At 52.0% G+C, this 27,770-nt stretch overlaps 1 protein-coding gene across 1 annotated transcript; it reads left to right on the top strand.

Annotated features, from left to right (window-relative positions):
• The first annotated feature begins 574 nt into the window (after positions 1-574).
• Positions 575-26,138, top strand: Chrdl2 (chordin like 2). The gene is made up of 11 exons (XM_057756482.1): positions 575-680; positions 10,208-10,320; positions 13,318-13,411; positions 14,539-14,681; positions 16,633-16,726; positions 18,589-18,650; positions 20,567-20,726; positions 21,595-21,789; positions 22,066-22,239; positions 25,141-25,233; positions 26,059-26,138. The coding sequence occupies exons 1-11, from the start codon at positions 599-601 to the stop codon at positions 26,136-26,138; spliced, it is 1,290 nt and encodes a 429-aa protein (XP_057612465.1). The 5' UTR covers positions 575-598.
• Positions 26,139-27,770: the final 1,632 nt, after the last annotated feature.

The raw sequence follows: 27,770 nt of genomic DNA, 5'->3' as shown, positions 1-27,770 counted from the left end.
GAGCCCTATGCGAGAGGGGAGGGGGGAAATGGGCTTGTTTCTCGAGTGGCCAATCCACGAGCTCGCGGTGCCTCAGAGGAGGCGCCAGAGCTAGGCTGGCCCGGGGCTGCAGGCTTCCCGCGGCAAAGTACAAATGCACGGCGTCTGGCGCCCGAAGCGTGCACAGCGGCCTCGCTCAGCCTCTCCCGCGCCGCCGCCGAGGGTCCTGCAGTCCCATCGCGCTGCAGGCCGGTGCCAGAGTCCGCACCACCGCGCCACCCGAGCACCGAACCCCGAGAGCCACGCGCGCCCCGCAGACCCCTAGCGCCTTCTCAGTTCTCTAGTTAGCACCTTCTCCCTTTCTGCATCGCTTTTCCCTCCTGCCGTACCTTCCTCTAACTCTTCGTCTCCCATCTCTCTCCCTTTTCCCCTTGTCCCCTTCCTACTGTCCTCTCATCCCCACCTGAGACCTCTCCTGTCCTTGGCTCTTCTTCATCTTTGCTTCTCCGACTACCTCAGACAGTGGTCCTACTTGGTCCTGGGGACTTACTTGTGTCCTCTCAGAGTCTTACTTTCTCCCGGCTCATCCCGGGGTTGTCTGACCTTGGGGCAAGGAAGGATGGTTCCCGGGGTGAGAATCTTCTCTTCTTTGCTGGGACTCGTGATGCTCTGGTTCCCCTTGGACTCGCAAGCCCGAGCCCGTAAGTAGAAACGAGGCAGAGTCTGGGCAGACAGGGGAGGGATGGGGACCACTGGGATGCAGGGAGCCCTCGTTCGTGAATTCATTCAGGCAGCACCTGCATAGCAGGAAGTTTGAGACCAGTGTGGGCTGGTGAGTCTGGAGAAAGACAAGGGCTTGGCAAAACTCCACGTGGGGTAGGGGGATGCTGCCCTGCACAGGGCAGGCACTGCGCATTGTGGAAAGGAACTGTGTTCCCAGCAGCCCGGTGTGTCGCCGCAGGAGAGGAGTGTGTGATGAAGAGATAAAGGCTGTTGTATGGAAGAGCTCTTGGACAGAAAGATGAACAAAGCAGGGTGACCTTTCTAGTCCTTTTTCTTTCCGGATGCTCACAATATTGCAGGGAGGTGCCATCACTCACTTTTAACAGAGGAGTAAACGCAGCGGGGTAAACTAGATGAGTGTTTTCATCTTCCCAGCCCCACTGAATACTATCCAGTGGGAGTCAGACGCGGAAGGAACCTCACTGTCTCTTTTCTAATCTATAAAATGTGAGACTCCTAAAACCGTTCTGAGTATTAAATGACAGGGAGCATGCAGGGCAACTTGCAGAGGGATGTTTTGCGAGGTAGCTTCCCCGAAGAATAATGCCGGAGTTTCCTCTTCAAAAACAATGTAACCTCAAGCAGGTTATGTAGGCCCACAGTCCCCTTAAACTGGTAATCCCTTCTGAACTCCCTTAATAAAGAAACAGGGACCAATGAGGGGCAGTGATTTGCTCCAGGCCACAGGGGCAGAGCCTAGCTTGAAGACCCCAGCTTCCTACCTCCTAGCTGAGAACCTTCAGTCTCCACACAGCTCTGCAGGTCAGCTCTGCTTCCCTCTCACTCCCAGCTTTTGTGGAGCTGGTGAGGCTGGTTGCTGTCTTGTTTGTTCTGTGTGTGGAAAGTTGCATGTCTGTCTGATGTTCCCTAGCCTGCCAGAGGCTGGAAATTTGTAGATGTCCTTGTGAACAGGAAACAGAGTGTTCAGAGTTGGGTTCAAGCCTTGACCCTGCCTCTTACACTGGTGTTGCTTTTCAAACCTGTGAACCTCGGTTTCTTCATCTGCAAAGGAGAGCTACTAACCAAGGGTCTGAAGGGTTTGGGGAAGGATTCAAGGGAAGAGTGCTTTCAAATGCCTAGCATGATGCCAAATACTCATCTTGAACCTTCCTTGAACCTTGAGGACTTCCTCCTCGTCTGCTTGCTTGTCCACCAAAAGAGACAGTCTCAGAGGACCTCTGTGCCTACCCTGGCCTTGGCCTTGGCCCCGCAGCTCCCTTCCCAATATCAGTGCCCTGGGAGGTCCATTCTGAGGATGACCCACCAACTACTCACAGCCTCTGCTACCCCACATGACCACCAGCCCTTCTGAGCTTTACAATCACCTTTGCCTGATGACCCCTCCCCCCAGGCCCCGTGCCTCCAATGGCCTTCTAATCCGTATCTGTCCCCAGGTCCCTCAGTATGCAATCTCCTCCATAGCCCTGTCAATACAAAGCTCCAGACACTCAAGAAAATGACTGTCATTTAGGTGACCTGGTATTCGGGGAGGAGCATTAGGATCCTGCCGTTGTCAAGGCTGGGAGAGCTTTCTCTTCTGTGTCTAGCCATCAAATTACCTATTTTTAGAGTCAAGCTGAAAGGGGGGACTACTACCGAGCCATGGAGAAAAGGAGCAGAGACCTAGATCACCTGTCACTGAGCCTAAGGTTGATTGGTGAATTTTGTCATCATTGCAAATCTCCTGCCAGCATCCTGTCTTAAGGTCTCATATGAAAAGTCTTGTCTTAGTGTAAGAGAGATCTCAAGCATGTCCAAAGTGCTTTTACAAGCGGTGCTGGCAGATGGGTGTTCTTGGGTGTGTGCAGGATGGACTTCCAAGGTGGTTACAGCTTGAAACATGGCTGGAGCCTGTGAGCGGGGGTTTTGGCACACTCTTTAGTTGAAGTCCAAGGCTGCTCATCAGAAGTTCTTTATTCTCTTTTTGGCTCTACCCACAGATCCAGACTGAGTCTCAGATAGGTCATAAGCTGAGCCCTAACTGCTCAGCCTCACTATGGACTGTACCCCATTTTCACACAGGCTGGAGGCTCTGGCCTAGTTCTGCCTGTGCTGACCCAAGCCCCAGGTGGAGTTGTCACATCTGTGTGGTCATTCATCCCCTCTGCGACCCAGAAGTGACCCCATTCCTTTACTCCTCCCCAGTGCCTTCTCCAGCACTTGCTTCTTTCTACACTGTGTCCTCATGAACCGTCTAGCTTCAGGCTTCTGTTCTATGCTGCTTTTGGGAGACTAGCTGATTACCAAGTAAGACATCAGCCCTCTGGAGTTTGCGTCTAATGGGAATGAGAGTTTTGGGTCCCAGGTGATGGATTCTCAGACCCCAGAAACAGGCCTGGACAGAAGGGTAGTTCCTCAGATGTGATGTGATTCCAAAGGCAAACTCACCCTCAGAATGTCAGGGTAGCAACATTTGCTCTTTCCCTGATGCCAAAATCTAACCTCAGGCACCGTGTCCTTCCCTGCCTCTGCCACCTGTGAGGTAAGATGCTTGCGCTTAGGTGACGTTTGAGGACCAGGGTAGCATTAACTGCCTGTCTTCATCGTAAGTCCACTTGACTTTGGGAGTGGGAGTTGGGAGAGTGTAGGTATTTTGCCCAGTGGGAAGGAATAAACGAGCAATTCGCAGGAAAACGTGCCTGGAACGCTCTAGGAAAATATGTATCTGGAATACTTTAGCAATAAGGAATCCTGCCCTGCTGTCCAGCTTGGTCACCTCTCTATCCATCTGTCCAGATGTGCATGACCGGGTGGGGAGCAGGGAAAGGAAGACACCCCCACCCCCCCACCCCGTGTCTGGGTCTCTAACCACAAAATTCTGCACCTCCCTGCTCCCACCAGTAGAGGTCTCTGCCTCACTCGCTGGCTCCAGGCAGCAAGCCCCGAGACAGCTGCGCAGTTGCTCCAGCTGTTGCACCTGTTCCAGGGCTGGCCTCTCAAGTTCCCTCAGCCGCCGGCCATGGCGCCGGCCTGGAGAAAAGGACCTTGAATATCTCGAACTCTCAAAGAGGAGGACCGATGTCAGAGCGGTGTCCCTGGGAGGTGCAGCACAACCATCAGGCGCCATTCTGGGCAGGACCCAAGCCTGTTGCCCATTCTTGTACTCGGGAATTCTTCGCTGTGTCTCGGTTGGGTTCTTTTGCTTGCAAGTTGAAGCCAGTCCTTTTGGTCCTGTCCCTTGGACAGGCATCTCTATAAACACCCCTTCCAGAGCTACGGAATGACTGTGGAGTCTTTGCTGGGAGAGATCTAGGATCTCTGGCAAGTCCTGATCCCTCCCTCACCGGGGTTCACTTTCTCTAGAATGAGGGGATTGGACGTAGTCTGAGTCCTTAACTTTCTAGGACTCTATGAATCTAAGTGTATAATACACACACACACACACACACACACACACACATACATTTTTTTTTCAAGTGGAATAGAATGTGGACAGCCCTCTTTGATAGGTAATAAAGATGCCCTTCCTGGCTCAACGATTCTGCTCTTGGAAGTCCTTCCACACTTTTAAGTGTCTGCTGTGTCCAGATGAAGGGAGCTGGTTTCAGAGAAGCGTATCCCTTCTGCCGGCTTGCGCAGTTTGGCCACTGAGACATTTCTTGTAATTTCATTAGAGGCCCCCCCTCCAGGAGAGCCAGAGCCCAGGGCAAGGCTTGTGTCTTAGAGGGGAGTGAGGGTGTCGGTGTGAATAAAATACGATTGTATGGGTAGAAATGGGACCCGAAGGCTTGCATTCCTGGGCAGTCTGGCTCACTGAGATTTTCTGAGTTCTTACTACAGTTCCAGCCCTCTCGCTCCCCTCCCTGAACCTCGTGGTGTATTTCCACAGCCCCCTCCAGCCTCCCCAGAAGCTGCTTTTTGGTTCATTTCTGACTGCTATTGGAAGAGTCCTTAGGCTCACCCTGCATGCTTGACTTGCCCCCACAGGACCTTTACCATTGCATGAATGTTTTGGATCAGACAGTGGGGTGCACTGGGAGGGGGACATATGAGGAATGTTGACTTGCTCTTAAAGATCAGGGAGTTGGGGCTGGAAAGGTGGCTCAGTGGTTAAGAGCACTGGATGCTCTTCCAGAGGTCCTGAGTTCAATTCCCAGCACCCACATGGTGGCTACAACCATCTATAATAGGACCTGATGCCCTCTCTGGCATGCAGAATACACATACATAAATGAATTTAAAAAAAAAAAAAGATCAGGGAGTCACCTGTGCCCTCAGCTACCCCAAGCTTCTCACCTTTGTGTACAGAGTTCTTTGGTTTGTCAGGTGATTTTGGGAGTCAATGGCCAAGAAGTGGAAGGGGAGGTGGAAGGTTAATTCCTGTGATGTGGCATGGTGTACATGTTGAAAGGGCTTTGTTCTTCCATGCAATGCTGCTGTTTTTTGTTGTTGCTAAGGAGAGAGGTTTCCAAGATTAAAGACCATCATCAGATCTCCTGCTATAGCCGCACCCCCTCTTTGGGTTAAGCTCATCCACCCATGCATTCATTCATTCAGCAAGCACTAACTCCACACAGCCTCTGCACCCGCCAGAGGGTCAACGCTCATTCCTTCCTCTCACACACTCTGGTATAGAAGACAGATCCACTCAGCAAGAGGGGATGGTACTGAAAACAGGGCCACCACAAATAGTAGTGGTTAAAAATGTATCCAGGAGCCAGCTCAGGGACAGCCTGGTGGGTGACCTGGGGCCATCTGCAATCAGTCTGGAAAATATCCCTGCCCTTAATTGAGACCAGATGAATTAAGGCAAGGAGTCTATGGAGGTAGGTGCTTCCTGCGGGGGCTAGCATCCTTCAGAGCCTGTTCAGGAGTCTTCCTGTCCTAGCCATGGGCACTACAGCCTCTGTATTTGCAGGTGGCTCCAGATGCCTGGCAAGTCACTCTCCTCCCACTCCTTGTTTAACACTTCCAAGATCCTGCCTGGTGTCTCTGCACCCCTCCGTGTGTATGAGTGTGTGTCTGTGTGTGTGTGTCTGTGTACCTGTGTCTCTCTGTGTGTGTCTCTGCGTGGCTCTCTGTGAGTGTGTGCGTGTGTCTTTGTGTGTGTGTCTGTGTGTCCCTGTGTTATGTGTCTATGTGTGTGTATATGTGCATGTGTGTGTCTTTGTGTGTATGTGTTTTTGTGTGTCTCCGTGTGTGTCTGTTGTGTATGTGTGTCTGTGTATGTCTGTGTGGATGTGTGTGTCTGTGCATATATAGGTGTGTCTGTGTATATCTGTGTGTGTGTGTCTGTGTGTATGTGTGTGTGTCTGTGTCTCTGTGTGTGTCTGTGTGTGTTTGTGTGTGTCTGTGTCTCTCTGTGTGTCTGTCTGTCTGTGTATGTATGTGTATGTGTGTGTGCATGTGTGTGTGTCTGTCTGTGTGTACGCGCACACATGTGTCTCATGACTGGTTTGAGTTGCAGAAGTTCTACAAATCAGGGAATGTCAGGAAGCTCTTTCCTGTTACTAATAAGAGTGATGCTCACTGCACACGTGCCAAGTGCCCTGCCGTCACTGATACGTCATTCTCTGGCCCTTGCCCAGGAGCTACAACCACTGTGGTCCCTTGCCGTCACTCTGCTAACTTTTGTGCTGCCAAATGCCTCAGGCTACTGCGCTTGTCCCCAGCCTTGCAGGTGGTTCTGGGCCACCCGATGACATCACTCGCACTCGAACCTCCATGCCCGCCTTGATTGCTCCTCTGCCTTCTCCATCCATATCCTGCCCTGCCTGCCCTGCGGCTACCCTTGGAACCGACAAATCTTTGCCCATCAAGCACAGTTGCTTCCCTTTAGGTCCAGCCTGGTACTCTCTCCCCAGAGTGACAGCCATAGCTCTTTCCTGGTCCCTCACCCACTAGTCCTCCAATTGGCTTTCAACTCCCACGGCCCACACTAATGATGCTTCTAAAATGCAGGCTTGATCATACCACCTTGCAACTCAGTTAATACTCGTTGCAGGCGACCTTTGCCCTCTGGCTTCCAAGGCCTCATGGCGAGCTTCCATCCCTCCTTCCCCAGCCGAGGCTCTCACCTGTTAGTCCTCCCTCCCCATCTCTGCCTAACCTTCAGATCCAGTTTCAGCTCTTCATCCCAAACTGAGGCCCGGAGAGGGGCCAGTGATATTAAGGGAGACAGGACTGGCTTTTGAGTGAAGATATAAGGGCCCAGGAGCTTCATGAATGAGAAAACTTTGGAGCTATGGCCTCTAGGGTATTATGATATTCATGGCTAGGAGGGGCTGAAGGCTGTCCTGAGAACTGCGGAAATAAATACCGCAAGAAGTAGACCGTTAAGGAAGTGTAGAGCCAACACCCAGATCTGGGTCTTGTCAGTCTGGTCTTACACACTACTTAAATGAACATATATTGTAATCTGTGTCTGACAGTAAGCATGGTGTCGATAGGATCTGATTTAATCCTAGAATAGCCCCAAGTGCCACTGAACAGATGTGAGATTGGTTGTGAGATACTTAAGTAGCTTTACTCAACTTGGGATTCAAATAAAAGCTAAATCTATTATTTAAGCCCTGACCTCTGGGACTACAAAAGGTCCTAGAAATTAAGACCTGATTATTTCTAGATGGAGAGAGAGCTGGGCACAGGTGGGCGGAATAAGAATGGTGATGGGGGAGAGGAGGCTGGGCTGGGGCCAGGAGGGGAGGCAGAAGGTTAAGGGGGACAAGGGGAGGGAGATATGAAAACACTGCCCCCTTCTCAATGGCACTCGGGATGAACTTCAGTAGCTCCCAGAACTTCATCCTAATCCACCTAGGAGGGCCTGAGAGCCTAGGGTGGATACAGCCATCAGAACCTCCAAGGACTGTGGAATAGTCAACCCATCTCATAACCACAGCACCCAAAAAGCCCATCGGAAGCTTCACGATGTAATGAAATGTAGGCTTTTACAAGCGTACAACTCTCAAATCTTGAATCTCAGAAACGTGATATTGTGGATTCATAGACTATACAGGAAACCTCTGGAGACCATAGCCTACCCCTGTATATCTTTCAAATAGGGAAACTGAGGCTCAGAAAAGGTGAGACATTTCTGAGTGTCTCCTCGTGTGTTTGCAGCTTCAGGAGTGAGCATTTGTGCCAACAGCTTTGCACAGGAGCCGGTGCTGGTGCCAGGGTCGGGGGAACCAGGATGGCTGTGCTTGGCAGTTCACATGGCCTTGGGCATGCACCTCCCTAGAGGAAGAGCACTCCAGGCCCCTTAGAGGGCATGGTAGGGTGGAGTCTGTGGCCACCAAAGGCCTCCTGCCAGGCCCCCCACAGGCTCAGCTTCTGCCAGGCCTGTTGGTGGCAGGGAGGAGCCCTGACTGAGTGGCTCCTGTCCTCACACTCTGAGCGGGCAGGGATGGGAAGGTGTGCCAACTGGCGCAGAAGCCCAGGGCTTTAGGACTGCCCCAAGAAAGGTAGGACACAGTTTCTTCAGCAACTGACTGAGACCTAAGGTAGTCACGGTGTTGCAATCACCCCTCCCTTGTGGGGGGAAGGGACTGAGAAAGAAAGACATTATTCACTCCATGGAGAGTCAGACTGGCTCTAGCCAGCACCCCAGCTGGGCCTGTGTTCCACCCTCTGTCAGGGGAGGCTGGGAGATAAACATAGCTCATTTGATACGGGCAAGACAAGCCAGCCAGGAGTTGCTGGCTCGTGGGGGATAGGACCTGCTGTCTGGTGCCACCCTCCACAGTGTGTTGGTGGGAACAGGTAGGGAAGATGCTAAGCTTTGTGTTCCTAAGGTCCTTTGTGACCCACCAGGGAGGAGGCTAAGTGGTAAATTCCTAAGGTCCTCTGTGGCCCTCCAGTGAGAAACCTAAGCTGGGTATGCCTAAGGTCCTTGTTGGCCCCCACAATGAGAAAGCTAAGCAAATATTACAGCAATTAATTCTCATACAATGTTTAGGAAATCATTAACTTATTTTTCACACAGGGTCTGCTGTATCCCAGGTTGGCCTCAAAGGCACTCGTAGTTGAGGATGGCCCTGAACTTCTTATCTTCCTTCCCTACCTTCAGAGTGCTGGAGCTACCTCTGCTGCCTTGCACTGAGGAAAAGATCAAATTCAAGGTTTTGTGTATGCTGGGCAAGCGCCCTACCAACTGAGCTATATCACCAGCTCCCACTAAGTAACACATAAAACAGCACAGAGAATAAATGCAGGTTTCTTTCTCAATGTTTCAATACGGAGGCACTAAGCTCTGGCTGGACCTCCCCATGTCTTCTGAAAAGAAGAGCCCGAGTCATGGAGGTTTGCTATAGGAATGCCAATATTCATTTGGGACTGAAGAGCCCCAGGTGGCAGAGACAGGGCAAGAACATACTGAGCCCAGGTAGCCATATTGAAATGGGAAGCCTGAACCTAGGCCAGCCAGGGGGTAGGGGGAACGTGAGAGCGACAATGGTTGGTTAGAAATGAAAGGAAAGTGGAGGCTTTAGCAGAGCAGGGGAGTAGGAGAGGCGGCTAGCCCATCTCAAACACAAGCCAGTGTTTCAGTCATTCTGAGAAACAACCCACGTACCCATTAGCAACGGATACGCAGACAGCTAGGACGTCAAGTCAAGGTGGCTCGGGGAAGAAACAAAGATAATCTTCGTCTCGGTGTATGTCGTTGTTCATGTCGAGTGTGTGCGTGTGCAGATGTGCATGCGTGGATGTGGAGGTCAGAGGTCGACATAGGTGTCTCTCTAGATCGCTCCCACCTTATGGATTGAGTCGGGATCTGTCGCTTGAGCCCAGCGCTTGCTGGTTCAACTACTGGGGTGTCTTTTTGTCTAGCCAGCCAGATTTCTCCAAGGGTTCCCTGTCCTCTGCCTCCCCAACACTAGGATTCCAGGTAGGCTACCACACTTCAGGACATTCGACATGGGTGCTGATGATATGAACACAGTCCTCACATCTGTGAAGCCAGCTTTTCCCCCACTAAACCCTCCCCTTGGCTCACAAAGGTCTCTCTCTCTCTCTCTCTCTCTCTCTCTCTCTCTCTCTCTCTTTCTCTCTCGGTGCACATGTGCGTGCATGTGTGTGTGTGTGTGTGTGTGTGTAAGAGATAGACTGAGAGGAGAGGGCAAATGGGACAAAGGGAAGGGAACAAGTGTGAGGATGAGGCAGAGGAATAGTGAACACACTGAGAGCCAGGAGATCCAGGCTTTCATTCTGCCTGGTGTGCTAACTGCTGTGACTTAACATCTAATTTGTCCTTTCTGGACCCCATATTATCCACTATGCAATAGAACTACCATTTATACCACAGTTGTAGTTCCATAAAGCCTTTCATTGCCTGATCCCCTCACTGCCCTGTAAACTGTCAAGGCTCAGAGAGGGGCAGCCACATGCCTGAGAACAAGTGTGTCGTCCAGCTGAGATTCCAACTCAGACATCCTGGGAGCAGGAATGCGGCAGGGTTTGGGGTTGGGACCTCCTGAGAGACTAACACCCCTTATTGCTTTGTCAGGCCCAGGCAAAGTCTGCCTTTTCGGTGAGAAGATATATACCCCTGGCCAGAGCTGGCACCCCTACCTGGAACCACAAGGCACGATATACTGTGTGCGATGTACCTGCACAGAGGTAGGTTCCTCTGGCAACCGGGTCACCTTTGCCAGGTGTGTCTGCAAGACCAGAGCATGGAAGGACAGCCTGACCTAAGGTCCAGACACCTAGGAATTGTCACCTTAGAGTGATGGTGTCGGAGGTGGCTATGGCTCAGTGACTGGGTGGACTGAGGGTCTGGTCTCTAGTCTAGTGTGTATTGGTGCTGGTCTCCACCCAGCCGAGCCAGAACCTTCTGGCTTCTGTGACTTCTACTCCTTCCTTTCCACGGAATCCCCTCCAACCTGCCACCTAACCCTGTCTCAGCGTTCCTCCAGTTCAGGAATGTTCATTCTTCCAGGCTTCGCCCTGTGCCTGGAGTAGCTCCTCCTGCACGAACACACCTGCTTCAGCCTCCTAACTACTGTCCACAGTGGTGTGCCTCTCTGGATGAGGCCCCCAAGAGTCTCACATCTAGCCAAAGGCTGAACCAAATGGAACAGAGGCCATGTCTCTGTTTTCATTTCTATCTCCAGCTATCCAGCTATTAATGGAAGCCGTCAGCTTTCCCTTACCACAATGCAGCACTTGAGAAAATAAACATAAGGAAGAAACGTTTGTCCACTTCACAGCTTTAGAGGTTCTTGTCCAAGGTCAATTGGTCTTAGTGTTCACTTTGTGGCCAGGAAGCCAAACAAAGAGGAAGAGGCCCAAGTCCCATGGTCCTCTTCAAGGGCATACCCCCAGTGACCTGTGGACTGTCCACAAAATCCCATATCCCAAACCTCTCAAAACCTTCACCTTCGGCGTCATTCCGCATCCAAATCATATCACCAACCCAGTACCTCCCTGGGCTTTGCAGGAAACCAGCACAATGCAGAATTCTCCAGGAAGGTGTGAGAACGGAAGGACAGGAGGAGCGGGGCAGGGGGACACTCAGCCAGCAGGGCCCTGCTGAGGCATCTTAAACTCATTTTCTGGGTGCTGCCAGGGTTTCTGGCTCTCAGACCCTCGGCACCCTATTCTCTCACAGACCTAGAGAGGGAGGATGCAGAAGTTCTAAGGGCGTCCATGGTTAAGACAGAACCTCTAGGGGCAGAGAAGAGCCCCAAAGGAGTCTGAGTAGGGAGCCAGGGACACAGCTCTTCTCTCTTCCTCGCCGGGCTCACTCCTTCCTGGTCTTTCCCTCACTCTCCCCACCGTCCTACCATCTTAGCTCCAGATAGAACTCGGGCACAGATAGGGATACAATTCCCCCGGGCTCCAGCTGCCTCATTTTTTTTTTTCCTTAGCACATCGGAGGCCAATAAGCCATTTAAAAAGGAACTTTATGAAATATAGCCAGAAAACAGAAAGGAAACCATAATAGAAAATTCCAGACATGTCACGTGGTGCGGTTGACAAAGGCCAAGTTTTGTGATCGACTGGAGCTTATTCCTGTCTGCTTCCCCAGAATTCACACGTGTAGTTTCTTTCCCTCAGCCCAAAGGACTGCTGCCCGTATTTCCAACGTGCAGTCTGAATGCCTCCCGCTCTCTCCCCATTGCCCCTCTTCACCGTCTTCATCTCTCATCTGGACCACTGCATCAGCCCATCAGCAGGCCTCTCTGCTGCCCCTCTCAAAATCCATTCTCCACAAAGCAGCTCGCATGGTCTTTCCTGAACTCAGAGCTATGGTGTTTCTTCCCCCTTAAAACCATCCAATCACTTTTATTTGGACATGGTCTCACGTAGCCTAGGCTAACCTCAAATTATCTGAGGATGATCTAGAACTTCTGATCCTTTTGCCTCTACCTTGATGATGCTGGGGTCATTGGCATGTGCCGCTGTGCCTACTTCATGGGGTAGTAGGAATCGAACACAGGGCTTTACGCATGCTAGGCAAGCACTCTACTAGCCTCAAACAGTTCCATAATACCAACACTCTCCTAATCTTCCAACTCCACACTCTCGCACCCTGCTGCAACCACACCAGTCTGAACCTCCAACATTTGGTACATTCCCTCTATTCCCTCCCAAGTCTTCCTCTAATTTCAGGAATGGCAGCTTTTCCCTTCCTGGTTCACAGTGAAGCTATCACCTCATTAGGAAGGTTTCTCGTACAGTCTCCGGATCTGTCTTCTAATCACATCACCTGGTTTGGTCATGGCCATAACCGTAACACCTGAAGTTAGCTTGCCCCGCCTCTAAATGCCCTATGGTCCATCTCCAGCCACTAAGATGCAGGTTTCTGAGAACAGATAGACTGTCCCTTATCCTGGTTGTGCGTCCATGCCCTGTATAAGCACTCAAGGTGTCTCAGCATCCCAGGCAGACATGGACCCTGGTGATGGTGGTCAGCTGCTGCGTGGTCTCAGGCAGCCTCTGGGAGATACTTCGCATCCTGTATGGTTGCTAGTGCCTCTCAGGCTATTATTAAGGACAGGATGTGAGGTCATCTATATTTACACAGCCACTCTAAAAATGGAGGATCTGACCTTAAAGAGAAGTTCCCTCTGGCCACAAAGAGCCCTGCCTCATACCATGTCCTTGTCCTTTCACTCCAGACTGTCCCCCCACCTGACCCACTGCTGCCTGCCGTTCACATTTCAGCAAGAGCCAAGAGAAAGATTCTAGATCTTTGGATCACACATCCCTCAAATTCACCTAGCTTCTCACCTAGCCCTCAGTTCACCCTCTTGAGGTTGATTAAGATTCATAGGTGAGGTTACTGTTGAAGCTCAAGCCATTTCTGGTCAGTCCTTGGCGTTCTCTGGCCATCTTGGGAAGCAGGGACATGAGGTCTTAGCAAACCCATGGCAGGCCCGTCCTCTGCGTGGATGAAGCTTGAGTAGATGAGCACTTAGATGAGTAGGCTAAGTGAGGTTGCTTGGTGGCAGAGTCGGGATGGGCTCATTGAGTTTGTTTTGGATTCTATTATACAGAGACTGAAGAGAAAGCAGGGTTCTGCAGTCGGGGTGGATGTTTGGGGCGAGGACCCCTGTAGATGTAGGCAGTGGTTCTTTGGAATAAGGCCTGACCATGTGTCTGTTTCAGAGTGGCCACGTGAATTGTTACCGCCTCCGCTGCCCGCCCCTCCGCTGCTCACAACCTGTGGTGGAGCCGCAGCAGTGCTGCCCCAGGTGTGTGGGTAAGTAGCTCTTCTCCTACCCTGGCCCTGAGATCCACACAGGCTGGTTCACTCCTGCTGTAAGCCCCTGACTGAGAGAAGCCTCCAAAAGGAAAGAGAGACCCCGTCCATCAGATGTGTGGGACCTTAGAGATGCTCAGCAGACACGTTCTGGACCCCCAAGCAGGCGAGGGTAGCAGGCTTCTAGCTCCAAAACGAATGCACATTGCAGGAGACGAAAGCAGGCGGAGCAGAAATTGGGTGGATAAGATGGCTCAGAGGCAGGGGAACCTGAGCTCCCCAAGATGAAAACCTGAGTCCAGTCCCTAGGACCCACATGGGAGGAGAAAAAAAATGGACTCAGAAGTTTATCCTCTGTCTACCACCCACATGCCACAGCTTGCACCCCTTCCCCCAGAATAAAAAAAAAAATGTAATAAAAAATGTCAAGTTAAAGAAAGAAACTGACTGAAGGGGATTAGAATGGCTTGGCTGACTCCACTTTTGGGCTCCAGTCCCTCTGGTCATGCAGAAGTAAGGGGAGAAATGAAGAGGAAGGACTTGGGGCTGGCTGGCCCCTGTATGCACGCGTGCATGGTGTCTTTCTCTGCCTCTTAGATTGTGAACCTGTAGGTGGCAGGGCCAAGCCTTGGTCATCACTCTGTTCCTGGTTCTTGGCCTAGGGTCTTAGTGAAGGTATTGTGAGGGAAGAGAGGGGTGTCCCAGGATGGGTGACCATCCCTCCGCCCAGCAGAATGAGGAGTAGGTATTGGCCTTGGTGGCCACTGAATGACAAAAGTTTACTCCAAGCACCTGGATGGTGGAGAGCATCACACCTGATCCTGAGAGAGTAACTGCGAGGGTGGGAATTCGGTGTTCTCCAACCCTGTCCATGCACACTCGTGGGCCTCAGACACTGAAAGGTGGCTGGGCTGTAGTGGAGGGAGGCATGTGGTCAGATGTAGGTATCAGGGAGAACTCTTAGGCAAGACCTTGGTAAAGCTAAGGAGAGAGAGGGAGGGAGGGAGGGAGAGAGAGAGAGAGAGAGAGAGAGAGAGAGAGAGAGAGAACAAAATCTTCAGAAATCTGGAAAAAATCTGAAATCTACGAAATTTCATTTCCTTCTTCCCCTTCTCTCCCACCTGCAGATCCTCATGTTCCCTCTGGGCTTCGGGTTCCCCTAAAGTCCTGCCAGCTCAACGAGACCACATACCAACACGGAGAGATCTTCAGTGCACAGGAGCTGGTCCCCACCCGCTTGTCCAGCCAGTGTGTCCTCTGTAGCTGTATTGTAAGACCTTCTACAGTCTCTATGGCCCAAGCCAGTGTCTCTCCTACAGAGAGGGATGGGGTGGGCCATTAAGCGAGAATAAGAAAGGTTGGCGGGAAGGGAACACCCAGGGTCCACAATGTCCTGCCCCTAGTTTGTTGAGTGACCTTTCTCTGGGTTTCACACTTGATTCCCAAATAATGAGAGTAGCCCATGTCTGCTTTCCCCAGTGAATGCTGTACCCCTTCGAGAGGAGGGAATGTGCCCATCTTTTTTCTGTGTCTTCTCTTGCTCAATGTCCAGGACCTGGCATATAGAAGATGCCAGTGGCTATTGCAGAATGAATGAAGGGAGGGAGGGAGGGAGGGAGGGAGGGAGGGAGGGAGGGAGGGAGGGAGGGAGGGAGGGAGGGAGAGAGGAGGGAGGAAAGGAAGGAAAGGAGGAAGGGAGGAAGGAAAGGAGGGAGGGAGGGAAGAGGGAGGGAGGAAGGGAAAGAGGAAGGAAAAAAGGGAGGGAAGGAGGAAGGAAAGAAGGGAGGGAGGGAGGGAGGGGGAGGGAAGGAGGAAGACCATTCAACAGTCTTGGGACACAGATGGGGTTTAGTCTGAAGCACCTAGGCTCTCCCTGCCCATGGTCTAGGCCTAGGGACAGCAGGGTTGACAGCCCTGTAATTGGGGGACAGAGCGAAGCCAGAATGTCCTGTCTGAGGAAGTCTTCATCTTCTTACTTGGGAGAGTCCTGCCGCTCCCTTCCTGCCACAAATGCTGTCCCTCCAACTCCAGGCTCGGCTTCCCTTTCTCCTTACTCCCTATCACCAAACCTCTCCTGACTCCTTCGGGGAGTCTGCTGAGGTGATCTTTAGCCTCAATGAGCTGTGCATGAACTCAGCTCGGCCCTGGCCTTGTGTGACTTTTCCTGAAGAGACTTGGATGAACATCTGTTCACCACAGACAGGATTCCAACCATAAACCAAGTCTAACTTAGTACATCCCGTTCAGATAAGCAACAAGAACTCGGAGCAGTAAAATAGCTTGCTTATGGCTGCACAGTCAAAATCCACACCCAGACCTCTCTGACTCCCAAAGCCCATGTTCTTTTCCTAGTAGGGTGCTGCTTCCCGTAAAGGGGAGTCCTGCATTAGGACCAGGCTGTGGGAGGATGCAGAAATGGTGGTGGATGAGAGGATGCTCTAGCGGTCCCTTTGCCCATCCTTTCTGGAGGCTCTGCTCACCTCTTTTACCTCATCGCTGTTTATGGCTCTGGCTTGTGTTCTGACCTCCCCTCTGGGGCAGGATCCTTACTTCTCAGATTACAGGAACATAGGGTCTTACAGCAGCTTTTCCCGGTCACACAGCTGATCTTCACAACCCGAATGAGTGTGCTCACTGCCTTTTCATAGAAGGTGAAATTCAGGAGAAAAGACCTCTCCAAAGGTGCCCAGCCTCCTGCCTCCTTGAGGCTCCTGCACCCTGGAGTCTCACCTTTGAGAGCGGGTCTTGAAGTTCAAGGCCAATGATTTTCATCAAGATCGTTATAAGCCTTGGAGCCACCCATGTAGTCCTGTCCCTTGCTGGGTCCCTGATGCAGGCCCAGGAGAAAGATACCGATTTCAGTAGGTAAAGCCCAAAGCCTGGACTCTGCTTCCTTCTACCCTAACTTTCTCTTTGACTGGATGACACAGTTCCCCCCCTTTCCTGGATCCGCCCCCCATCTTGAAGCCCATCTCACAGGTGGCCGTGAAAGCTGAGGGAATATTGGCAGTCAAGTTCTTTTCAGGGCTTGGAGAGGGAAAAGGAGGTCAAGGGGAAACTCCTGAGCTGACTTACCTTGCTCAGGAACCACACGCCATTTCCCTCCATCCTCTACCTCAGGGGTGACCTCAAGGCTGTTTGTGCCCAGGGAAAGAGGCTCTCCTGGGCCCCAAGGTTGTTCAACAGAGTTCATTTCCAGTCTGGTGTGTTCTGTCTGTCAGGAGGGACATACCTACTGTGGTCTCATGACCTGCCCTGAACCTGGCTGCCCCACCCCACTCCCTCTGCCTGACTCCTGCTGTCAGACCCGCAAAGGTGAGTGTCACAGTGAGCTTTGTCAACTTGATACAGCCTACAGCCCTTAGGGAGGAAAGCCTTAACCAAGGGATTGCCTAGAGTACACTGTCTGGTGGGGTATCTATGGGAAACTGTCTTGTTAAATTGATGTAGGAGGGCTAGCCCACTATTGGTGGCACCATCCCCTAGGCAAGTGGTCCCTCCTGGGCTAGCTAAGTCAAGCAAGCCAGCAAGCAGTGTTCTCCCACAGTTTCTCCTTCCACTTCCCACTTGAGCTCCTGTATTGATTTTCCTCGCTGAAGCACTGTAACTTATAAACTGATTATAAGCCCTTTCTTTCCCTAAATTGTTTTTGGTGAGAGTGCTTTGTCCCAGCAATTGAGTTTAACTGGAACTGTGACTCTGAAGTCTGCCAGGGTCCCACATCATCCCCTTTGTGAACCTGCAGGAAGAGACAGGGACAGCCAGCATGAAGTAGACACTCCTGTCCTACAGGGAGGTGATGGCTTGAAATGGATGTCCCAGAAAGCAGGACCCATGTGTAACGTTGTGCTGTGCCTATTCAGTCACTTCAGTACCAGGAAGCACAGGCAAGGCAAAGTAAAAGTCTGGGGGTGAGAGAAGCAGAGGGAAAAGTTTATTCTCCCACCTTTTCAATTCCCATCAGCCAATGCTCACATCAATAGCCCTCATTAAAGCCCCTCACTTCTGCAGTGTGGGTGATGGGCAGCCCTGGGAGCAGCAGGCAGTGTGTGTGGGGGGGAGCTTGGCAGGGACCATGGATTGGAGGCACTGCTAGGGTAAAGCTGAGGGCAACTGGCTGCTGGGGGCAGAAGTAGTACCACTGCAGAGCCTGCTGTGACGAGGTCCTGTCCCCACAACAAGGCTAAAAGGCACGAGGTAGCAGCCGGGAGCGGGTGAGCAGCAAGGCCACAGGATTGGACTCCTGGGGTAAACTGAGGCTGACATGTCTGCTCCTAAAAGAGCAGACTGGGCTTGAGCAGAGGTATACGACTGAACTGTCCATGTGGACTGGGGAACCTCGGACATTAAGGTCTGGGAAGGTGTAGTTCTGTGTGTGTTTGGTCATCCTTAATCCATGTCAGCTGGGAGGGGAGCAGGGAGGCTGGCTGAGCGACTCTAGCAGGCAGCCTGATTCTACTTCCCGCCTCTCTGAAGCAGGAACATTCAAGACAAACCAGATCACAGGTGTAGTAAATGAAGCAAGGGCTTGAGAAAGAGAGTGGCACCAATCTTCAGGAAGCTTCAGGGCTCTGTGTACTGGTTCCCGGAGAATAGTGGCCTCAGGGTTCCCCTGGCAGCAGAGGGACTAGACAGTAGAGCCCTGGAAATGTGTCGTGAAAACCCTGGATGCAGACATGGAATTCTGGAACCTTGGGACCATTCACAAAGGAGTGACCAGTGTCCCAGAGGGGTGGCTTTTATTTTTTTGTGTTTTCTTTGAGACAGGGTTTCTCTGTAGCTTTGGAGCCTGTCCTGGAACTAGCTCTTGTAGAACAGGCTGGCCTCAAACTCACAGAGATCCACCTGTCTCTGCCTCCCGAGTGCTGGGATTAAAGGCGTGCACCACCACTGCCCGGCTGAGGGGTGACTTTTAAGTAGACTACATAAGATGCTCTGACATAACTGAGTAGTTGGGTCCCTGGAGTGACTCGGTCAATGTTGGGGAATTGAGCAAGCATCCTGGCTGTGGAGATGTCTGATAACTCAGTAACGACGAAGACAAGCTGCATAGAGACGTTTGGGCCCCTCTACGGTAACTTGTAGGCTAGGTCTACAGGTGTGGCTTTTAGGAAGGCAGAGCTATAGACAGAGGCTTCGGTGCCATGGCCACCAGGGTGACCCTGTTTCCTTTGCAGACAGGACAAGTGAGAGTTCCACTGAAGAAGACTTGGCGCAGTTGCAGCCTGGAGAGGTAAGAGTGCACACAGTTGTGCAGACCTGGTGGGGAGAGACGCTGCAGTCCCAGGCCAAAAGCCTGCGTGACCCTCAGCACTTTATCTGTTCCTGATCCCATATCCCTCTGCCCACCCTAATTCCAAGGCCTGAGAGCTTCACTCTGGGTCAGCTACATTGGCACTTCCAAGTTCCAGCCTCTCTCCCTACCTGTCAACAGGGTCCCCATTATGGCTGACGGGTCACAAGGGAACAGCTTGCCACACAAGGCAGGGTAAACCCCAGACTCCCTCGTTTGCCTCTGGAGAATCTCTCTGACACTGTTCTATCCACAGCCTGTGTGTGTCTGATCAACCCAAGCTGCTGAGGAACGGCCTCCGGTTTGGTCTGTGCTTCTGTGCCTCATTTCTGGGATGCGGTGTCTTTGCCAGGGATCTGCCTTTCTGCTCTCACCTCCATCCTGGCTCCTGCCAATCTTGCCTAGAATTCAGATGGCCCAGGCTTCCCAGCTCTCTGAGGTCTGAAATGGGAGAGTGAACCACAGCCTGACCCAGGTCCCCTACAATTCCTCGGTGAAAACTCCTATTCTTTCAACCTGGGCTCTGGGAGCCTAGGACAGCCCAAGCTGGACTTCTGACCTTTCCTGCCCAGCCAAGGCATCCATCTGCCTTTGCCAGGCTGATTTCTCAGGAGGGCACCCAAACCTGAGCCTTTTGATCTGCTCCTTCCCACCTGTCCCTAGAAGGCGGTGTGTGGGGCCTGCAGGCTAGTGGAGACCCTGAGCTGCTCCTCCACGCTAACTGAGTGACCTGGGCTTGGACCAATCGGAAGCTGCAACTGGAGTTTGCCTCCAAGTCCTTCTTGCCTCCTCTCCACTGAGCCAGCATCTCCTGGGCTCAGGCCTGCACTGGGGCCTGGGGTGTTTCTATTCTGCAGACTGTCTCTGGGCCATGAAAGAGACAGTGTGGAATGGGAGCAGATTGTAGAAGGCAGGGTGAGCGGCTCATGGACGTTGAGAGAAAGAACAGGCTCTTCTTGCTCTTTTGTTTCACGCCCATTCCTGTTCTGTGACCTGGAGCCCAGTCCCCAAACTGAGCTGCAGAGAACCTGCCCCATAGGCTGCCATCCCCACCCTCGCTTAATTCTTTTTTTAAAAAAAATATTATGTATACAATATTTTGTCTGCGTGTATGCCTGAAGGCCAGAAGAGGGCACCAGACCTCATTACAGATGGTTGTGAGCCACCATGTGGTTGCTGAGAGTTGAACTCAGGACCTTTGGAAGAGCAGGCAATGCTCTTAACCACTGAGCCATCTCTCCAGCCCCCCTCGCTTAATTCTTAACCCTTCTAGATCTGGTGTGGAGGGGCAGGGGGTAGGAGTAGAACCTGGGAGTGAGGGCAGAGGGGTGGGAATAGGGCCTGGGAGTGAGGGCAGAGGGGTGGGAATAAGGCCTGGAACTTCCTGGGATCTTCAGAGGCCCACTCTGTTGTCTCATCATCTGAATTTTCCTAAGCAATAAGTTGTCTCTATTCCTGGTCCCATATTGCTCTTCCTGCACATCTACAACAGCCCCAAGGTCTGGAGAAGGCTCTGGTGGAGGCTGGTTTGCCAAATCCTTGTCAGTGTGTTCATTGATTAGTCTGAGAATGTCTTCTCTCTCAGCCAGATGGTTCTGTGTGAAACCCACGCAGATCCTGCTCTCTCTCTCCCTCTCACTCTCGCTCTCCCTCTCTCTCTCTCTCTATCCGCCCCACCTGTCCCCTTTCCCTCTCCTTTCCTCTCCCTGTCCTCTTCCCTCCCTCCTTCCCTCCCTCCCCCTCCCTCCCCCCGCCTTGTCTCCTCTCTCTCTCTCTCTCTCTCTCTCTCTCTCTCTCTCTCTCTCTCTCTCTCTCTCTCGCTGTGGCACGTCCCACTCAGACACCCTGCCTGCTGGTTGCAGAGACAGGATCCGCGCTCAGACAATGGAAAGAGGAGAGTTCCCAGCACTCCAGTACCAACCAGCCTCAGTTTCCCCCTGGGCTCCATCCCTCGCTACTTCCGACCCATGGGAACAGGCAGCACCACTGTCAAGATTATTCTGAAGGAGAAGCATAAGAAAGGTGAGGCTAGGACCCTCCTCCCATCTGCTGATGGGGTGGGGGACTCCCTCCTTCCTGCACCCCCTACTCTGGTTCTCCAATCTCAATCTGACCGTAAGCTTAAACTCAAAACCAAACACAACTAAATGTACCCCTGAAGATCATGGACTCTAATTCCCATTTGACAGATGAGGACTCTGAGGTGCCCAAGTACTGGATCAGGGAAAGAATCAGTCCTGTTCCGTGGGGGATGGGGGTTTCTCACTACATAGCTCAGACTGGCCTTGAACTTCAGACCCTCCCATCTCAACCTCCTAATAGTATTTTACTGAGCATCTATTATGTCTTTATTGAGAAGTGGAGGAGACAAAACAGAGTCCATCCCAGTCTCTGCCCCAGTGAGTTCCCAGACTAGCTGGGAAGACACGTGGATAAATCACCATGACACAGGGCTGAAGACAAGACTGTCAAATAAAGGAGGGGCAGAGCTGGTCTGCAGGGTGACAGTGGTGACAGGGAAGGAGCACTGGCTGCAGAAGGGGAGAACAGAGGTTCCCAGTAGGCCTCCCAGGCTGGCAGAGACGGATGAGTCATGGGGCTACAGAGTCCCGACAGGGAGGGGAAGTGAACTTGCTAGAGTGCCTATGCCAGGTATGAGAGTTGTCCTTGGCTCCCTGATTGTCAGGCCAGCACTCTCCTTTCCCCACCAGAACCTCAGAGGCCAGGGGAGGGCTCTCCATCCTCAGCACACCCTGAGGGATGTCGGGGTTGGTACAGGTTTTGTTCCCTGGCCAGCATTTTGCAGGCAATGTAGCTGGTATGCACTTGGCACCCTCTACCTTTTCAGGCACTCACCCTCCCTGCTTCCTCCCTGCTCTCCATGTTCCAGCCTGCACCCACAATGGGAAGACATACTCCCATGGGGAAGTGTGGCACCCTACTGTGCTCTCCTTTGGCCCCATGCCTTGTATCCTGTGCACCTGTGTGGATGGTGAGCAGGACTGCCATCGTGTGACCTGCCCCACCCAATATCCCTGCAGTCAACCAAAGAAGATGGCTGGGAAGTGCTGCAAGATCTGCCCAGGTAGGAGGGGTGCTGGAGGCAGGGGAGGCACTGGCCATACGTACTGGGATGGAGGAGAAGTTTACAGGCGCCCAGATTGCTAGAAGCACAGACACGGAAAATACCAGGCTATGTGGAACCACCTAGCATGTCAGTGGGAACCTCAGAGGTTCCTCACATAAACGTAAAGTCAAATGGTGTTTTGCATTCTTTGAAGCCATGAAGTATTAGAACATGGGACATTTTGAGAATAGTCAATGTTGGTTGAATACATCAAACTTTTTTTTTCTCTTTCAGAAGAAGAGGCAGATGCCGACCACAGTGAGGTCATTTCCACCAAGTGTCCCAAGGTGCCAGGCCAGGTGTCTGTGTACACGTTGGTCTCTCCAAGCCCAGATGGTCTGCACCGCTTTGTCCTGGAGCATGAAGCCTCTGACCAGGTGGAGACCTACATCTGGAAGCTAGTGAAAGGTGCGTGGCTAGCTCCTGCTCCCAGCTTCGTATTCCTCTGGCACCTTCTTGCCTTCAGAACCGATAGGGCCTTAAGGAGGTTTTCCTGATCAGATGCCTCAGCATCCTTCCAGGAGTAAGAATCCCTAATTTCATTCCCTTTTCTGCTCCTATGCAATTTCTGATAGCTCTGATAAGCTCGCCAAGGTCTCTGAATGCTCCCTCTCCTGGTCATGGAGGGTTACTGCACCCTTTGAGGAGCCGGCCTTAAAATCATAAACTCTACATGGTGAGATTGAAGTGTTGAACCATGATCCAAAGCCTGGAGAAAAGAAGATTCAGCGGGTGCCCTGTCAGAGGAAACAGCTTTTCTCTGAATGACTGCAGAGGTCAGACCACAGGCAGAGGCTACGCAACCAGGCAGACCTGGGTTCAAATCTTACCTCTGCTACTTCAAATCCTGCCTCTTCTCATTGACCTCAGGCAGTCCCTTAGCCTCTCTGGACCTTAGTGCTCTCTTCCGTTAACCAGGGAAAGGTGCTTTGGGATAATCCCTGAACTATGGAATGTGGCAAAAATATCCATCTCCTTCTACCACACCAGCTGGTTAGAATGGCAGAGAGGTGGGCTTCTGTTTAGTGAGAGAAGGCACTTGTTCATCCTCACAGCCTTCCTATGGTGAGAGGAAGGTGTGGAGAGGACCATGGGAAAGGTAGAAGCAGGAATTCTTGCCATTGTTCTGAATCTACAGATCACACAGTTCCCAGACTGGTGCTGGCTACAGCTAGCTCTCAGACCACCCACACAGCAGGTGCTGGGACGGCAGAAAGCAGTAAGCCTCCATCCTTGCAACAGTTGCTTATAGGAAGGCTTCCTGGAGAGTAGACCTTTGCAACAGAGGGAAGCAGGGGGCCTTGGAGAAGCCACAGAGACTTTGCAAGTAGGAGGACAGCAGCCCCGTGCTCTGTGATCTGCATGCTACAGACACCAGGTGCAAAGTACCCCCATTTAATCCCCATAAGCACCTTCATGGTATGTAAGCACCTTCCGGCCCCATTTTGTAGAAGAAAGAAAACTAAGTCTGGAAGACTAGGGTGTAGCTTAGTCGCCAGAATGCTCGCCTTGGACACAGGAAGCCCTGAGTTCAATTCCCAGCACAGTATAAACCAGACACGGTGGCAGACACCAGAAGTGAAATCAGACTTTCAAGGTCACTGTCAGATACAGGGAAAATCTGAGAACATCCTGGGCTACGTAGACCCAGTCAAAGGAAGGAAGGGCAGACTCGGTCTGGAAGACAACATGAACTTGCCAAAGACTGAGGGACATGCTTGAGAAAGACCAGGAGGGCCAGGATGACAGAGAGGCTACAGAGGGGACTGACTTCCCGTCTCATCATCACCAGACCCAGCATTAGAGAAATGAGGGGGGTACTTCAGCTCCACCATGCTAGGCCCTACTGCCCCGTCCCTGGCAGTGTTCCCCATTTCCTGCCCCCCCCCCGGTCACTTAAATGTTCCACGATTCCCTCCCTACCCCAGACGGTCTCACCCAGGGCTCTATATCAGGACTGCAGTTTCTCCCCTCGGAGGGATGGAAACAAGTGAACAGTGGTCCCTGAACCTGCTACAAGGCCACTCCATCTGGGACTAGTCCAGGGCTGTGAGATTCTGGACTTTCCTGGTAGGGTAGACTTCAGGGGCCTCAAAGAACTTCCCCTAACCTCCTGATGGTCCCGGGTCCCCGCCCCACCCCCATGCAGGTGTCTCTATCTCAACCCAGAACATCTTGGTCCAGAGAAGTTTGGCTTCACTGTGATCTGGACTGGCCTAGTGCCTGGAACTCACTCAGCAGCACCAGCTCTGCCTAGGGGGCCACGAGCTCATCTGTGTTCAAACGTGACATGGCCTTTCAAAAAGGCAAGGCACATTAGTAAAGGGCTTGCTTTAAAAGCATGAGAACCTGAGTTCAGTCCCCAGAAGGCGTGTAAAAATGCCGGATGTAATGGCACACACTTGTAATCACAGCACTGGGGAAATGGAGACAGGAGGATCCCAGCCACACCAGCCTACCTGGTGAGCTCCAGGCCAATGAAAGGCCCTGCTGCAAAGGATGAAGGCAGCGTTACTGAGGATGGTACCCAAGGTTGTCTGTCGTCTGTCTTCCACATTCATGTACATACATGTGTACATATATCCCCCCACCCCATATAGACAGCTTTCAAAAGAAACGGGTAAAATGATAAACAGAACCCAAGTGTGATAGGTCCCGCACAGAGGGGGCTAAAATCCCCTTCACGGAAGATCAGGGAAGCCTTCCCACTAAGACCTGGTAGACAGACGCTTCACTTGCTGTGCACAGTAGGTGTAGAAAACAATGGCAAAGGGACTGGAATTTGCAAAGGCTCGGTTTCCTCCTAGGACCTCAATTATTGGCTAGGGCTGGGCTACACTCACGACACGATAGCTCCATGTTCTGTGATGTCTGAATGAACATAGGTATGGATTTTTATCATATGCTGTACGCTAGAGGAAGGCTTGGCTGGTCCACATGCTCAACCTTTTCTTACTGTCTCTCTCATTCCTCCCTCCTCCCCTCCCCTCCCCCTCCTTCCCGTCACTGTGGGCAGGCATGTGGATGGTGGCAGTAGCAGCAGCAGAGAAAAGAGGGGAAAAGATACATGCTTTATTTACTGTGGAGGTGGCAGGCGGTCAGAGACGCCAGCATATTTCAAATGGTCATCATTAGGATTGCTGGTTAAGAGGGGCTAGGGCACTCGTGTGGTGACTGAGGAGGAGGAGGAGGACAGGGACCATGTGACTGGTGTCTGATCAGACTGGAGGCAGGGAGGGAGGTGGCAGGGTGAGTTGTGAGCTGTCACTGCATCCAATCTGCCTAGCTTCATGCCTTGTCTGCCCACAGGAATCTTCCACTTGGTTCAAATCAAGAGAGTCAGGAAGCAAGATTTCCAGAAAGAAGCCCAGAACTTCCGGTTACTCACTGGCACCCATGAAGGTGGGACCTTGGTCTAGGAATCGGGCAAAGGAGGGGAGCAGAGACAAAGCAGAGGACCTCTTGGGGAGTTCCCAGGATGCTAGTGTCAGGAGGGGGGGGTGGGCTGTCAGCCACAGACGTCAGTTCCCAGCATAGGAATCCAGTGGGTGTCTGGGCCAGAGATTTCTCAATCCCTAAATGAGAGAGAGAAGGTGAGCTTAAGCAGCTGGCCTTGTCTTGGCTCGGTAGAGTCAGGCCTGATCTCCCAAGCCCTGGTGCTTCCCGTGCCTCTAGACCAATGGTTCTTAACCCGTGGGTCACCCTCCCTTGGGGGTCGGTCACATATCAGGTATTTGCATTACCATTCAAAACAGTGGCAAAACTACAGCTATGAAATAGTAACAAAATAATTTTATGGTTCTGGGGTCACCACAACATGAGGGACTGTATTAAAGGGTCTGCATTAGGAAGGTTGAACCACTGCTCTCGGCTGTCACTTCCCAACAAAGGATCCTTCTAACCACTTTTCCTGACACTCTAATTTGATCTGCATTACTTCAAGAAGATGGACCTGGATGGGGTTTTTGGAAAAGGGGGAGTAGCAGGTAACAGATAAAACACAGGAATGGAGTCAGGAAACCCAGCCCTTAAATGCAGGGCGTCTGAAGGCTGTCATACGACTGTAAGATGGGGACCTCACCTTTCCACCAGTGGGGCCCAAACCCTAACCCACATAGTCTTTCCTCCCCAGGCATTAACATCCCAGTTGCCGTCAATGTTGTACACACTCTTGTGAGTGAACACGCTCACACACACCCCTTGTCTCTTCTACCTCTCTTCTCGCAGGTTACTGGACCATCTTCCTAGCCCAGACTCCGGAGCTGAAAGTCACAGCCAGCCCAGACAAAGCGACCAAGACATTATAACCAGGACCTAAACAGTTGCAGATATGAGATCTATTGTTTTTGTTATTGTATATTAATAAAGAGGTTGCATTACTCCCTAGCCTTGCCTGTTGACTCCACTGCCCACTTCCTTGATTCTAGGCAGATCGAGGCCTTCATCTTGAATTCAGAAGGTGCACAGAGGGCCCGCAGCTTTCCGTCAGCAACATGAACAGGTCTTGCAGCCTCCTTGCTCCCTTACTCCTAAGGCCCCCAGCAGGCTGCTTTTACAGGTAGCACCTCCACCCCTCCAGCAGCTACATCTTGCTGAGCCTTGGAGATGAACTTAGTTAGCCAAGTGGTGGTGATCGCAGCCTCAAAGTCCTTCCCCGGGGCCTGGGGCCTTGTGTGGCCAGCCAGCCCTACTTTAGGGAACCTGGGTTCAGAGGAAAGCTGGAGCTAACATACCTGAAGGCACAGAGGGGGTAGTAGCCATCCCAGAACTGGAGGCCAGGACTCTGACTCCAGGCTAGCATCCCCCCCCATTCTTGTGGCCACATGAACGGCCTCACCCCCAAAGGGATCCAAGACTGCAGTCAGATTGCCAAGTTGGCCCGTTGTCTGTGAAGGCCTAACCCGTGCAGTGAAAGACAAATCAACCGTTTATCCTGCCCACGTGTGTAAGTGCTCACGATGTCAGATATGCTTTATGGCCTGTGACTTCATTTACGTCAAACAATGTAGGATTTACCGCCCTCACCCCCCTGACTCTGGAGAGGCCTTCAGGCTCGAGGAAGGCAGTCTTCCCCAGAGCCTCACAGGATAGCCAGGCTGAGCCATCCACAGCCCCAGCTCTCCACTCTCCCTATCCAGGTCAGGTTGAAGGCAGTGAAGAGTCTGGGGTTAGAAAAACCTGTCCCTTCTAATGGATAGGCTTAATTCAGGCTAGCTTGCTCACCACAGGGACTTAATCTGGCAACTCTAAGTGTGGGTTCTGAGCAATTCGGAAACCTAGTAGCCCAGCCATTCATAGCGTGAGCTCTGAGCATCTTCCCGATTTCTTTAGTAGGCTTATGTGAAGCCTGTGATGTGTGCCCTAAGCCTGCTTTCCCATGGGGGTGGGGGGCACTGTTTATACACCCAGCCCTCCTTGCTTCGGTCCTTTCTATTTGAGCAAACGCTCATTTTGAGCAACACCAAACTGCCCCATGATTTCACACACTTTCTGAGCCAATCCAGGGTAGGCTTTACACTAGACCAATGACACGGAGCAAGGAACTGATTCATGTTACTCTTCCCAAATCTGGAGGAAGAGATCAACAACAATGAGGTGAAGAGGAGACATCATGGTATCTGAGTGACGATGGAGGTGAAGGTAGGACTTCGGGGGCACAGTCCCCAACCCCAACTGAGGACACTTACCCAGGCTCTGAAGGATGGGGAAGAGGTGGAGAAATAGTGTAGGGAGGGAGAGAGGAGGATGGGTAATGATGTAGGAGCAGAAAACTCTGTAGATGAGAGAAGCAGATGACAAGGAGAATCACGATCGTTCACCCGTGCTGGACAGTGTTGGGCAGTGAGCAGACAGAGGTGAGGCTGTCTTCCAGCCAAGAGGCTCTGGCTTCACCCCAAGAGACACTCTGTGATTTAGAGGCTGCCTCTACCTACTGCAGA

Source organism: Chionomys nivalis, chromosome 23 (genome assembly GCF_950005125.1).
Source record: "Chionomys nivalis chromosome 23, mChiNiv1.1, whole genome shotgun sequence".
Classification (NCBI taxonomy): domain Eukaryota; kingdom Metazoa; phylum Chordata; class Mammalia; order Rodentia; family Cricetidae; genus Chionomys; species Chionomys nivalis.
Note: the sequence above shows the minus strand (reverse complement) of the source record. Positions and strands in the feature narration are given on the sequence as shown.